This window comes from Anomalospiza imberbis, chromosome Z (assembly GCF_031753505.1).
Source record: "Anomalospiza imberbis isolate Cuckoo-Finch-1a 21T00152 chromosome Z, ASM3175350v1, whole genome shotgun sequence".
Classification (NCBI taxonomy): domain Eukaryota; kingdom Metazoa; phylum Chordata; class Aves; order Passeriformes; family Viduidae; genus Anomalospiza; species Anomalospiza imberbis.
This window is the reverse complement of record NC_089721.1, coordinates 26,926,203-26,941,372: the sequence shown is the minus strand read 5'-3', so window position 1 is coordinate 26,941,372 and position 15,170 is coordinate 26,926,203. Positions and strand designations below refer to the sequence as shown.

General features: G+C 35.6%; 1 protein-coding gene across 2 annotated transcripts in view; it reads right to left on the bottom strand.

Moving 5' to 3' along the window:
- The window catches only part of FRMD3 (FERM domain containing 3), a 144,526-nt gene that overhangs the window by 83,071 nt on the left and 46,285 nt on the right, over positions 1–15,170 (bottom strand). For both annotated transcript variants that reach the window (XM_068176545.1, XM_068176546.1), the window contains exon 2: positions 3,334–3,438. In XM_068176545.1, the coding sequence (XP_068032646.1) occupies positions 3,334–3,438 (105 nt within the window). The remainder of the gene's footprint in view (positions 1–3,333; positions 3,439–15,170) is intronic.

Genomic DNA, 15,170 nt, shown 5'->3' with positions numbered 1-15,170 from the left:
AACAAAGGCATTTAGCATTTCCAAGAAATTCAGCAAAGCAACATCCATTGTGTGCTATGCACATCAGAATCAATAATAACTCTCCTAAAAAGAGTTATGCTTTCTTGTTTCAGCTACTATTACATGCTCTTTGAAAGAACAGTCAGAAGATGGTGCCTAGTCTCTATCTTTGCCAATATTTAATATAAACTCCTTCCATAAAATTATAGAGAATTCTCCCAAAATTATTTACCAACCTGGTGAAAGATTTTTTTCCCCGCTGCCCCCATTAGGACTGTCTTAGACAGTGCAGCTCTCACTACTGTAAGAACCACCTCTCTTGATTAAACTTTTTTTTTCTTTCTATTTTACACTCTGATGCATGTATAACATTATCTTCCTAGCCTTTGATCCCTACACTAAAAGGGTGTGTCCTTCTTAGAATCATCTTGTAAACAAGCTCTCCACTCTCTATATGTTTCTAATACTCCTTCTTCTCTCTTTCCATCTTAAATTGATGTTTCTTGAATACAGATATCTAGATCAGAGCAGCTGAGGTCTCATTAGACACTAATGATATTAATACCTTCCCGCAAATACAGTCCTAAGAGGCAAAGTGTTATCTGTTACCATAGCCACGTCATGTACTAAAACCAGACTAGTCGATAGTCATTTTATTCATTTTCCCACATCCCTTTATTTGTCTCTGGGTCACTGAAGCACATTGTCACACACATTATCAAGCAGTATAGCATGAACTATCGCTTTCCTTCAAAGCAATTGTGCTTGGTCAAACCACAAGGTTTAAATTCGGAAAGCAGCTGTTGCTGAAACCCATCTACTGATCTTTACTGGGCTATTGTTTGTATTTTGTGACACACCTCACCAAGCCCTAATAAGGTACTGGGGAAAATATGTGTCCCTTTCTCTTTATTTGGACCTGTAAGAATTCCACTAAGTTTTGGAAATTTCTTCTACCAAATTACAAATACACTTATTTCATGGAGCTTTGAAGACTTCTTCTACAGAACTATAAGTACTCTTACCTGTACAGTGGCTACAATCAAATGACATTTCTCCTGTGACCCCACCACATCTTATACCTGCAACAGATTATCTCTTTAACCACATACCTAGGCAACTACTGATGGTTTTTTATTAGATGAATTCCAGGCACCTAAACTCACAGTTGCTAAAATAAAACAGTGAGGAAAACTGTCACATACCTCATAAATTCAAAACTGTAATTTCCTTAGTTTTTTGCTGAGCTGTCCTAGTTTTGGCATGGACAGAGTTAACTTTTTGCAGTAACTGTGACATGGCAAAGCCTGGAGCTGTGTGGGAGTGTCTGGGTTATTTTATAGTCACATCATTGCTGGGGTGCAGAAGTAAGTAATTCTTGGGCTTCCAGGAAAATGTTTGTGACAATATAAGATACTGAATATAAAAATAGCTTATTTTTATGAATTGTAACATAAGAGAAGAATGTACATTCCTTTCAACTCATCAACAAAGCATTTAAGTCTGTACAAAGGGTCCATTATAAATCATGTCCTAACTCATGACAGAATTAAAATGCAGAAATAACACCCAGTTAGAGGCGTTATCAATATGCTTGAAAATATGAGAGCATTGTAAATCAGCACTTAAAAACACATGTATGGAAATTCAAGTTTCATAAGTCTGTTTAGCAAAATCCACCTGAAGACTGGACCAGTTGATACAAGCCTCCATACTACACAGAATGGCAACAGTATTCTCTAGTTTTGGGATACAAAGGGAAATGAAAACATGAGATCTTTTAGGTAAGAATATATTTTTTTTCTCAATTTGTCTTGTGCTGCTAAGCAATAGAAAGTTTTAGCTTCTATATAATCTTCCATAAACTTAGCACTAAATTAGCTACGAAATGTAAAACAACAACTGTATAGCCAAGATGGATAAGACAATGCAGCAAATTTAGCTAACAATATAGCTAACAGCTCTTTGAAACATGGGAACCTCATATGGTGTGATATAATGGGCATCAATCAGTTTCAGGTTTTGGACTTTTTTTCTGAAATTTCACTATTTTAAAGTATTCTGACAAAAATTTGGGGTTTATTTAAAAGACCCTCTTTACTTCCATTAAGTAAAATAACTTTTCTGCAGCTTTTTTGAGTGACTGTCAGAGAAACATCCAACAGAATTGTTTATTAAGTCTTATTTAATTATAGCCCAATTATTAGCCCAACCTAATCTTCCTATCTATTCCAAACAGGTGAACATCTCTATAACTTTTATGATTGTGAAAAATTAAGAACACTGGTGAGACTAACTGCTGATTATTTTCACTTTAAAATGAGGATGCAGTGGAAGCTATATGGTGTAGCTTTGCAAAGCTTTTGCAACTCTATAAGGTTGAGCTGATGGTGATACCCCAATTCCTGTGATTTTTGACAAAACTAATTGAGGTGTAGCAAGAGGTATCCAGCCAAATTATTTTTTCCTCTTCAATCACAGCAGCTGCAAACTGGTGATTGTTTCCAGAGATTAAATGCCATTATATGTACCCAAGATATTTAAAGTCACATATCTATGTCTTATTACTGAGACCAGCAGGACAACATGGTGAAGAAGCAGTTGTGAATTTCAGTGTCTGAGGACTTCTGCTTTCTGTGTTCACCATTTGCTCCTACTCTCATACAATAAAAACCATGTGGGGGTAGCAGCAGACAAATCACCTATAAAGTACAACCTGAAGAACCACCTAACACCTAGTAAAGATGACTAATTACTGTACACAAAAATGTGTACAGCACAGGCCTGAGAATTTTATTGCAGAAATGCAAAGATGCTTATAGGGAGGACCAGCCTGAAGAATCCCCTAAAGCTTGACAAATCACATCTGTTTTCTGTATTACAGATTTTAAGACCAAGCACCCTGTGATGGGTGAAACAGAATGACTGTTTTTACCTGACAAACATAACAGGATTTCTTCTTACAACTCCCAAAAATCATTCGCTAAGAGAAAACTATAAGTCCCAAATTCCAGTGCACTGTCAGAGCCTAGAGCTGCTCTGTGCTGACTCTGAGTCATGCCTGTAGATTCTTTTCCAGTTTAAGTGCCCAGAACTACACAAATCAGAATATATAATAATATAATAATTTAATAATATAATAATAATAATATGATAATAAATGCATTAAGTGAGGGGAAAATTAATTTAATAATGCCACTTTAGGAACCTCTACAGATTACAGCCTGAGTACAAATCCTCAGAGATACACAACTTTGCATCAGAACATACATGCTTATTTTTAAAAAAAACAATTAACTTTAAAGCAAATTTAGTCAGAGATTAAATACATACCCTCTGCTTCTCAGGGTCAACGTATCGAATGCCAAAATAGTCTTTTTCCAGCAAGCTGTAATAGTTGCAGATGTGATCTATGAGAAACTGACCTTTGGTTTCCCTCTGTAAAAAGATAAAGAAATTATAAATAATATTGAGTATTGTGAATTTTCTGTCTACAAATCTATGTAAAATGTCAAGGAAAACGACACATTAAATTTGTTGCTATTCAGACAAGGACAAGGATTTAACTTCTTATCTACTCTAAGACTCAAGAGAGTAATGATCAATACACTCCCTGCACATTCACAGACTGGTTAAGAAAATATCATTACTACTCTTACCTCAGGAAAACTCATGCTGCTCTAATGGCTACAAATTTATGAGACTTAATATACTACTAGCAATCATATTTCCATGGATGCTATAATGGCATAACAGATACTCATTTACATATAGAATTTCAAAACACTCTGTGGTTTTTATCCCCCAAATTTGAAAGATCTGAATGTGAGCATTCTACTAGAACTTTACACAGTGTCCAACAGCAAGAGAGATCTGATCCCTAATTCCCTCCATTAAGTCAGAGCTACAGTACAAAGAACAAATGCCCAAACGACTGAAAGAGATGTTTTTATATTTGTGTTGTTACTGGGTAACTATGGCTTTATCAAATCTTCTTTCTTTCTGTTTTCTTCAATCTCAGAGCGTATGTCTATTCTCCTTTATCTGATGCCTAATATGATCCTGCATGAGTTTCCACATTTCTTCTGATCCAGCTAATGTGAAAGTTCATGTTAGTTTTTTTCTGAAATGTGATTTATGTCAATATTAGCATGGGACTAAAGCTGTTTTCCTAAAACAGTCCACTCTAAACAGACAAAGGTGTTTCACTACACAGTGGTGTCAGGTCTCTGCATTTTTTTCCCCTCTATGTGTCCACCCTGGTCCTGCACTGAGACGTCTCTGCTGCAGACCAGGAGTCTCTACCCTTTGCTGACATGAAACAATTTGAATTTAGCTCTTTAATGTCTACTGAATAGAAACTACACAGGACATTAAATCACTTCATATAAAAATAATACTTAATTGTTTTTCTCCAAACTACTTCCTGAGTAGTTTCAGTAGTTTCACTCCCTGAAAATTTTAATACCTTTTTCAAACTTTTTTTTAAAGAATTTAAGAGGCAATTTAAACTGTAAAGAGCATGGCAAGCAAAATTGAAGGGACAGCATCTATATATCTCATGGTACTTTACAAAGCTGGGTATTGCTAGCATCTTCATTTTGCACAGAAGTATCTGAGCCAAAATCAGCACCATGACCTGTCGGAGGTCATACTCTAAAGAGCAGAGGAAGCAATGGCCCAGGCACAACCACTGTCTCGTAGATCTACTGCTTCCCACAGGAAAAATGAGACATGCTTTGAGATTGGAGAGTTAGAAAATAATACAATCCATGAACTAAATTTTTGTTCTCTTATCTTTACAATTAATAAGGAATTCTCACATAGATACAGTTGCTTGGTTTTTGGTCTCTATCACTCAACAAACAGAAAACTAAATAAAAAACACCCTCAGTCTCTCTGTCACTCTGACAGAGAGATGCATTACCCTTCCGAATGCTGAGGCTCCTGCGATGTAATCTTGCCTGCCATAGAGACCTCCTCTCCTCCCAAATTAACTTCCAGCCACAATGGAATGGCTAATTTCTCTACAGAGTTCCTTTTCCTAGATATGGGCACCTCTGTTTCAAATGCTACTATGTAAGCCACCTGCTTCCCCTACTCCTCACATTCTATCTTCTATAAATTTTAGTCCTGTACTCTTCCATATTCTCCTACTTGCCTGGAGATATCTCTGCCTTGCTTGCACATGGTGCTTCCATAATTTGTTTTCCTATTTTTAAACAGCCTTTCTCAAAGGATGTTAACACAATTTTTCTGTTCAGTTTGTGCTCATGAAACCTTATGCTTTGCACCCTACATTGTTAACTTTTCCCATGTAACCTAAATGCAACAGGTTTCCTTCCGGCCTCAAGACATTTAAAAATCAACATTTTACTGTTAAGAGTGGTTGTATTCACTGACATTTTTTGTGATGTACTCAGTTACAAGTATGGGCATCCTGGAGACAACATAGAGAACACTTTCCTCAAAAGGAACAGTCCTATCAAAGTCTGAAAAATACAAAAGGAAAACTGTCACTCTCCCTGTGACTGACCAAAAAAAGAAGGTCTACATGTATGCAGTCATATTTCAATTTACTGCTTTCTAACTTAAAATCTTGTGTCTGGAAAGTTTTGTGACTATGAGAGACCATCAAAATATTGACACAATTGCATGGGGACATTTCATTACAAAGGTAGTAGGAAAAATTATAAACACAGATGTGACATTTAAGTTGCATACAGTTTTAAACTAATCTACAACAAATTAAACAGGACTGGGAAATAACAGCTGTTAGATGACTCAGGTACAATCAAACATAAAAACAGATTTTACCAGCAACAGTGTACAAATTAAACCCATATTTTAAAACACTGGAAATGGGGAAACAAGACAATCCATATTTTCATGTGACAGCATCAGAAGAACTGGAAGAACAGTCAATAATACAATCTTCTACAACAAACTACTAGGGGTTCATATTCTAATCTATGAATTTTAAAAGCCCTTTGCTTTAGTCACCTAAATAATCACAGATTCCTGAGTTCCTGAAGAAACCGATAAAAGTGTACAGCACACATCATGTTTATAAATCCAGTAACAACGTTCTGTTTCTAAAAGGAATTGATGCCCTAGTTTTCTTCCTTGGAAAATAAATGATGGAAACAAACAAAAAGATCAAAAAGCCTCCAAGCTAGATTCATGCTCTAGCAATCTTTAAGCCTTCCATCAATAAATAGAAGGAAATAGTTAATAACTTCACCCTTGGTTAATATATCCCCTTCAGCTCATTACATTTTAAAAAATATACAAGACGCGCAAAAGTGGGCTAATTCAGCACATGCATAATGTGGTGGGAGTCCTCATATGAAATTGTAAATGTTCCACTATTAAAGCCTTCTAGACACCTGAAAATTTGGGGAAAAGAAAAGAGATCTTAATTGATACACAGAGGAAAATACTTGATGTGGCACATTGCACATCAAGTCCTAATTCATAATAGATTGTATGGCAAGAAGGATGGGCAACGGTGGTTAATTTTATTTTCTGCAAACAGCATAAACATTTTCATTTCTCTAAAAATGCTTCAAATTCTTCTGAGCTTTAGAATCTAATGATCTTTTTCTATTTATTACATATTACTACATATTACCATGCTACAAAAGAATATATTACAACCAAGTTTCTTTCTGATTTGTGAAAGAATCTGGATAACGCAAATTAAGAACAGCTAGTCATCCACAACAGAGCAGAGGCATGGATTTGGGTCAGAGAATAATGAATATAAAACATTGCCTGAAATTTCAGATGATTGCTTTCAAATTAAGTGATCCTTAAAAAAAAAGAAAACAAACCAAAACAAACAAACAAACAAAAACAACCCTTAAGCCCTTCAACCCTTCTTCTATACAAAAAACACTTGACATCAATTCAGAAAAATAATTTTATATTACATTTTAGAATGTTTGTCAGAACATGAAAAAACTGCATAATAAAGAAAGCCATTATTTCAAATACCACTGAAGAATTTCAGCCACAAACAACAGGAGTCTGAAAGTAAAAATCAAGTCATACATTTAAAATTTTCACAGGTCAAATATTTTAGAATTATACCACAGTTCACTCAGAAGTCATCAACTATTGTCCACTGAAAAAGATATATGCAGCCAGAAACAAGATCAGAAAAGTCTGTGAGAGATACAAAATGTCCTGAATTGTAATCAATACATTGTTTTCAACAAAAGAATACCATTACATAAGTCACTTTTTTCTAAGTCTATTAATTCAAATATGTCTGTCTATCTCAAATAAGAAGTATTTTCTTTCATATTTTTGTAACCCATGCAATGGCTTTAAACAAAGTCCTATAATGCACATATTCCACACACTCAAAAATTTGGAGATTTCTGTAAATAATTTGAGGAATGACTGTTCAATTTATTTAGATAAATAGGCACGGACAAGATGAGTATGTTTTTCCTAAGGCTGTATTTGAATATCTGACCTTAATACCACTAAAATCCCACAACAAACCCCAACACATATGTGACAGATATAATGCCATGTAAATGACAAAATCCCTGAAAGCACAAGGTCAGTTTGCAAATAACAGTTCAACACTGCTTTTTAAGCAGGATCAAAAGTTTTCATTTCTATTGAAACTTACATGTATCAAACTAAAGTTGCAGTTGTGACAAAAGAATTAAGCAAAACAGGGGATGTTCTCTACTGCAACAACATATGAAAACATGATCACACAGAGTCTTCCATTGATAGACTCACAGGGCAACCTGAGTTTGTTCCTCAGCTCTAGGAACTGAGTAATAACCTGGAGAAATGCTTCATTTTCCCTACCAGACACTCTCATTACATTACACTCTTCCATTTCTGCAACTCTGCAAATTTATGACTGAGTAACCTAATTCCTTGGTAATTTCTCTAGAATACAGAAACTAACCCAGACAACAATCTTTGTCACTCTTGCGCAGTTTAAAACATTATACTCATCTCATGTTTGCTTTGGGGATTTCTTTTTTATTTCAACTATCTTGATGCAACTTAAAAAGCAAGGCAGAGTGTAACTTCTTCTACGAATTTTAACAATTCTCCAATGACGTAAAATGAGACCACAAAACCTTTCTGACTGCTTCACAAATCTGAAAATGGGAAGAAAATTACTTATGACAGCTTAAGATCTTACATTCAGTGAAATGTTTTGCCTATTTGAATTTGCTTCACCATGGAGTTGTGTGTCTATTTATCTGAATGTCATCACAAAGAAGAGCAAGAATCACAAGCAGATTAAACACAATGTTTCTGCTATGTTATCTAACCACTGATGTCCTGCCAGAGTCCTTATCTCTGTCAGGAAGGCACTGACATTACTAAGGAGTGTGCAGAGTCATAAACACAGTATTTATTTGTCCCGGAGATTTCAATCCTTATCCCATAAGTGTCTTTACTTGTTGAACAGCTCCCAACAGTGACCCTGTGTGTAAAGCTGGTCACATACTTAAGTGCTTACTTAAGTGTAAAGCCACATACAAAAAAAAAAAAATAAAACAAATACAACAAACCAACCAAAAAACCATCAACACAGCAAAGAAAGAATAAAGAAACCAACATTCTGCCTAAATTAATGGAAAGTCAGGCTCTCAGGGAAGGCAAGCATACTGTTTGATTTTGTATGCTCACTTTCTTTGGTGTGCAACATATTTTAAAGTTCTACGGATATAAAAGAATTAAATACATGTATTGAAGAATAGTCATGATAGAACCATAGAATGAAAACTAATCCAGTCATCCAGTCAGAAAAATGGACAAAACCATTGTGCCTTTAAAGCAAAAAAAAAAAAAAAAAAAGCATCTTAAGCATCTTTATCCACTGAAAACTGAAAAAGATAGTTCTGTTGAAAATATGTAACAATAATGATAAAAAGCAACAGAGCTAAACTACATCTTTGACTACCATGTCTCACATTTTTGACTTTTCTTTGGACATCCTCTACCAGTGATAAGACCATATTTCTTCTAGGCTTTTCATGAGAGAAATTACTTCAACGCCAAAAGGCACCTGTCTTCTATTTCATCAACAATTATTCCATAGTTCAGCATGGGGCCAGCTCTCCAACACTACAGTATGGTGGTGAAAGGACATCTGGGAGCAATTCTCTGCTTGTGCCCATTTTGATACAGCTATCATCACATTTTCATTTGTCTCCAGTGGCACAGCAAAAGAGTTCACTAAGCATCACTGGACTGGGATGTGCCCTGGAATGGGACTTACTTAATATCCACCCTTTGAAGCTGAATAGGGAGGAGAACTGAGGGCACAGAGAAGGAAGACAGCTAGGCATGCCCGAATTTCTCAGTATCTTATATATCAATTTTTAAGTCTTGCCTGAATAACATAATCTGGAACAGAACCTTCATTCTGCAGCAACCAAAGTCAGTGAGGTGGAACAGACTCCACTCTGAATGGAAAAACTGGGCCCTACCCCTGACAATATCCAATGCCCTCTGCAAATTTCTTATGGCTCTTTGGAATTATGGATTCACTGAGACTACTGATGACAGCAAGTACTCACAAGATAGATACACAGACAAGTCCTTTGCCATTTTTTGTTCCTTCTTTGGAAACAACAACAGGAATACATGAAAATGTTTCACAAGAACTCAATATTGAATAATGCCTTCGAAATATATAGAATAAAAGCATGCCTGTTTAAATCCTCAGCTAAAGTGGTATAACTCTTTAAAAGGAATTCCTTCCATACTCAGTATTGTACAGTATTTTATACTATTTGAAAATACACTGGAAGTCTAGTCTAGTCTAGAATATAACATTTAATGAGAAAATTTTCTCATTTGTAAGTGAAGCCAGTTATAATTTATTTCTTTTATTGTAGTTTAAGTCCCAAAATATAAAAGGCAACTTTTGCTGAAAGAAAACAAATTGGAAGTGGAAGATTTTATTTTAGAAACCAAGTATTTATCACAGATTTTTCTTCTGCTAACAATGAAGAATTCATTATATTTCTACAAGCCTAAAATGAAGCGAAAAAAAGGACCAATGATTTTTAATGAAAAGGACAAAACTGCTATAAAATAGCTGGCATTTACTTAATTATAACAGTCCTCTTCCACATTATTTTATTTTTGTTATCTCTTGCAAAGTATATATTTTGTTCTATATACTAGTTACTATTTATATATTAATTTAAAATAATTTATATCAACATCATCCAATTCTAGAACTCAGTAAAGGAACATTTTTTAAATCTGTCATTTAATACATTTTATTATGTATAAAAGTATGCAAATGGATGATAGAAAACATTAGAGTACTAATGCCCATTTTATTTATTAGGGAATTTAGCAGTCAGTAGTGAAAAAGAATGCTTCATGTCTGAGACACAAACACAAACTACTCCTCTGGTTTTAGAATTCATTTGGTAACCTGGAATGGGTTTTAAAGAACATCATTTTTACAAATATATCAGTCTTTAAACTCAGATTTCTAAGCTCTTAATTATCAGTTGAGCCCTAAGCTATAGATACTAATAAAGAGAACTAAAGGGAAACGAACCCCATAAACAAGCCTTGATTTGCGGTTTCTTTTGGGGAAGGAATATACAAATATATCTTAAAAAATAAAAGAGAAAGCAAAGAAAAAATAATAATTTCTATGTTGGGAAAAAGAAAATAAGGGAACAGCAATTTCAAGTCTGTATATGTGAATGTAGCTGAGGAAGTTCTATTAATCTTCAATGAAAGTGCATGGCTGTATGTACACAGCACTGAAAGTTTACCCAGAAATAACTGTTGCAGTGAGGTCAGAAACATACTTGTCAAATTCTTCTTATGTGCTATCTTGTTTGGAAAATGAAGATCATTTGAGGTTATTTATTTTTCTTTAATTTACACTATTCATTTGCAACAGATGGACAGATTTGTCCATATGACAGCATATTTTTATGCTCTCTTAAATTGGAGGTTATTGTATGAGGATAGTGATCAAATAGTAACAGGTGAAGAGGAAAAGGAGAAAATTAGATGACAGAAAAAAATCTCACAATGACAGTCCCATGCCATGAAAACTATTGTAAAAGCAAAATACTATAGAAAATGAAAAGTACAGCCTACTACACAGTGTAACCTGAACAGCAGCAGTGAAGACAGGTAACAGCTTTTACACAATCAGTTCTTGACCTCAGTGATAGTCTGTAAGTAAATTACTCTGACCCATGGGTAAGCTATAAATAATAAAAAGAAATATTTATAGTTCACGTACTGCAGCTCTCAAAAGTCTTCACCAGTCTGGCCAGCAAGCACTGAGGAAATGCAATATTCATTTAGAGGGCTCATGCTCATTTGCTGCTGAGCACATGGGCATCACTTAGCCATTTAGGCTTTGTGTCCCTGAAGTGTCAGCCTCACAGAAGGCTTGCAGCATTAACTGCTTACTTCTGATAACAGCTTCCATTAGTGCAGCATTTGTGATGCCATCTGAGACACTATTGATTTCTTAAAAGGAATTTAGTCCTTCTGTCAACTAATCTATAATTTTATTCAATATCCAATATTGTTAAGAAAACCTATCTGCTTTCCCTCTTTCATTCTTGACATCATACCTCATTTAGGAAAGTGGATTAGAGATTTCAAGAATGACTTTTCAGTCCCCACCTACAAAACAACATAAAAGCCAAACCAGGATTTTAATAAAAATACCTCATGTCCCCCAGTACAGGTGATGGTCAACAATGCTCCCTTGGCTTGAATCTTCTCAGTAGTTTCAAAATACACAGAAAAATCAGTACATATTCAAGTACAACTCCAAGTACCATTCTTTAAATAAGCCTCTCCCAACAGATGCATTGCAGTCTGCCCTTATTTTACTAGTGTTTTTAAAAAAGAAAAGCAACCAAAAATTCTTGTAGCCAAACAAGACACCTCCCTGAGCACAGGAAAAAGGGAGACACAGCAGTGTATGACACAGCTCACTTATGCTGCCCACATAAAAACAGTCAGCCGGGGTAGTTGCAAGAATGCCCCTGCAGGAGCACATTTCAGGACTCAGCTGAATGTATTGAACCCCAGACATGGTAAGGATCGTGTGGGAACAAACACACCTTTGCTTCCATACCAAGTGGGAGTGTAAGTAGAGCTGGGGAACCCCTACAAGCACTGAGAGTGGCACCTCAGCTGGTCCCCCTCGCGCCCCTCACAGCTTGGGGTTATCCCTGCATATTCATTGCCTCACATGAGGAAACACATCTTGAATGCCTGCAAGCATGACATGGAATGTGCATGCACTGGTGGGAGGAATGGAGGAAGAAATGTAAGACCATGGAACATAATCCCTAGAGGGGATGAAGTAATGCCCGTTTGAAAGGCTATTAGAGTGATGTGAAAGGCTAAGAGTTTACATAATGAACAGAATATACAACTAGAGATCACAGAAATTTGATCCATCACTCTGTGGATTATTCCAGAATCACAAACCCAGCTGTGCAGATCTGGCAGTATCGTCTCTGGAGCACACCCAATCACAACAAGTGCTACAGCTCACACATAATGTCTCCTGACAGACAAGACCCTCAATCACAGCGATGAAGTCACTAGCTCTTGGTGAACCAGCTGAAAGTGCAACTCATACACTAATCTCATGTGATAAAGGCCCAGATAAAAACTTTTGGTTAACTGATGAATCCTCACCATGCTATGCATTTGAACTGTGAGATAGACATACGATATAATTAATATCATTATGCCTCAGAGGACACTTGTCATAATACCTACTGTGCATCTTCACAAAATGCACATTAAAAAAAAGTTTTTATGGAAGATGGTGGAGATAAACACAAAGATCTCCCACTTTCTACTAATTTAGAATCCACCAACACACATTTTTTCAACTACTCATCCCACTTACCTGCCTTAGGTAAGTAACTCTTTTCCATCCATCTTTGGTAATATTACAGTATGCTTAATCACTTTTCCCATGTGCTTTGACTGCAGAAATTTTGTAACTTCAAGGATCATGTTGGCTCATTTCCCACTCAGCAGAGTGCTGCATTCCTGTACTTTTTTCAGCAGACTGTAGGAATAATTTTACCACAAAAAACTATTTCCAAGCTGCTCAACTAGTGCTTTATAGACACATATGGTTAAATATATTTTTCTGTCAGAAATAATTACACAGCAAAGAATCTTTCATCAGTACTTTCCCCCCTCATAATAATCCCAGTTGTTAAATGCTTGTTTTGAAGGAAAGCAAACATTAAATTTTAATATTTGACATTCGATCTTCAAAAGAGCAAATTATTGGTAGATTGAAAACACTGGAGAAGTCCTCCAGAAGCATCCCTTGGACATGGTGGCTACACCAATGCACCCCAATGGTATTTAATAAAAGCCAGCTATTGGCATCAGGGGGAAAACTCATTCTCTGTGTCATACAAGTTTCTGTCTCCTTGCCAAAGAAAAAATCCCCAGCTCACATTTTTTGGTAGTAGGGAAAGCTGGATTGATTGATTTTTTTTCTTTCTTTCTTTCTTTCTGGAGGTCATTCAGTCCTTGAAAGACATACAAACTGCCTCATTAGCACTACCTAAAATAAAACCTCCATTTGAAAGCATAGCCAGAACTACCCCTGCATTTGTAATCATCACATCACAAAATTACAATTATGTTCTTTTTTTTCCCCACTCTTTAAAAAACTATTTATAAGAATACAGATTGAAAACAACATGTCTTTCTGAATTTCTTTTAACTATCATCATAAAAAGCCAACACACAATAGAAATTCAAATAGAGGACTCTACAGACTTATTCCATTAACCACAGCTGCAAAAAAGAAGATAATAAAGCAATGTATTTTACAGACCCCATAATTGTTTCACCTTTACTAGACTTCACTTTCTCCCTTACTGTGTCAGATTCATCTTCATCTTTCTATCATGTGCTCAGACTTCCCACACACTCAGCAGAGATCAAAGGCAAGCTGACCTCACTTTTTACTGTTTCAGTAATTGGTCTATTTTCCACATTTTTTAGTTGAGGAACATACTGACACAGTATTAAAATGCATCCTTTTTCACTAAGTTGGGAACTCATCACACTTTTTTTCTTCTTAGCAGTAGTTACTCTTGTATCCCTTTTAAGATATCCTCCCCCAACATAAATCCTAGGATGCTGCAAATCTGACTTCCCATCTAATAAATGGAAAGCAAAGCCCTGAATCACATACCAAATGTATGTAACTCACTTTTCCTGACCTTACAACAATACTATTCTGTCTATTCTTTTCTATCTATTCAGGGCAAAATTTGCTGTCTTTGATATTTATAAAATTTTAGCTCTTGGGTGAAACTGAATGAAAAAAAAGAGGGGCGAGAAAAAAAGGACTGCACAAGATGTGTTTATATATTGGAAGTTTTCTCCCCAGTGGCTGGCATTTGAGGAAAGCATTGAAAAATCAGTGGATGCAGAGGATGTTTAGGCACACTGATCAATTTCCCTTAACCACCCACGTTGCCTGTTACAACTGAACATAAAACTCATTAAAAGAAGAAAAAAACCATAAGATGATGCTTAATAGGACTGCCTGTATTCATTTTACTATATGTAGTGGCAGATAAAAAACCATACAGTGGAAATTACTTCCTGTATGCAAATGAGCACAGTTCTCCTAAGAAAAATTATTTAGAGAATGTGACTTGTTAACAGATATTTAAACACCAAACCACAATTTGGTAAATAAAGTCCTGTTCTCACACAGGTAATTATGGAGTGGAAGGAGACCTGGCAAAAAATATAGCATACAGTAACTTTCATAAACCAATAGTACAGCTGGTCGCTAGGTCATTGTTGCACCAGAAAGGTCTCTCTTTAAATTCCTGTCACATTTAGAATTGAAGAAGAGCATTAGCAAATATCAGGAAGACAACTAAGCAACTTGAAAAAGGAGTGAATACCTTTGAATATTATTGCAAAATAAAAAGTAAAGTAAGATTTCTTGTTGTCCGCTGAGAGTAGAAAATGTGTGCTTAGCCTCTTGTAATCTGGGAGCAAACTAAGGCTACATTCATTCTCCTCACCCAGATCATCTACAGGTACTACAGGCTTATGTGAAAGAAAAAAGCATCTTTAAAATGTCTTAAGAAAGAGCTAGATGCAGTGCAAAG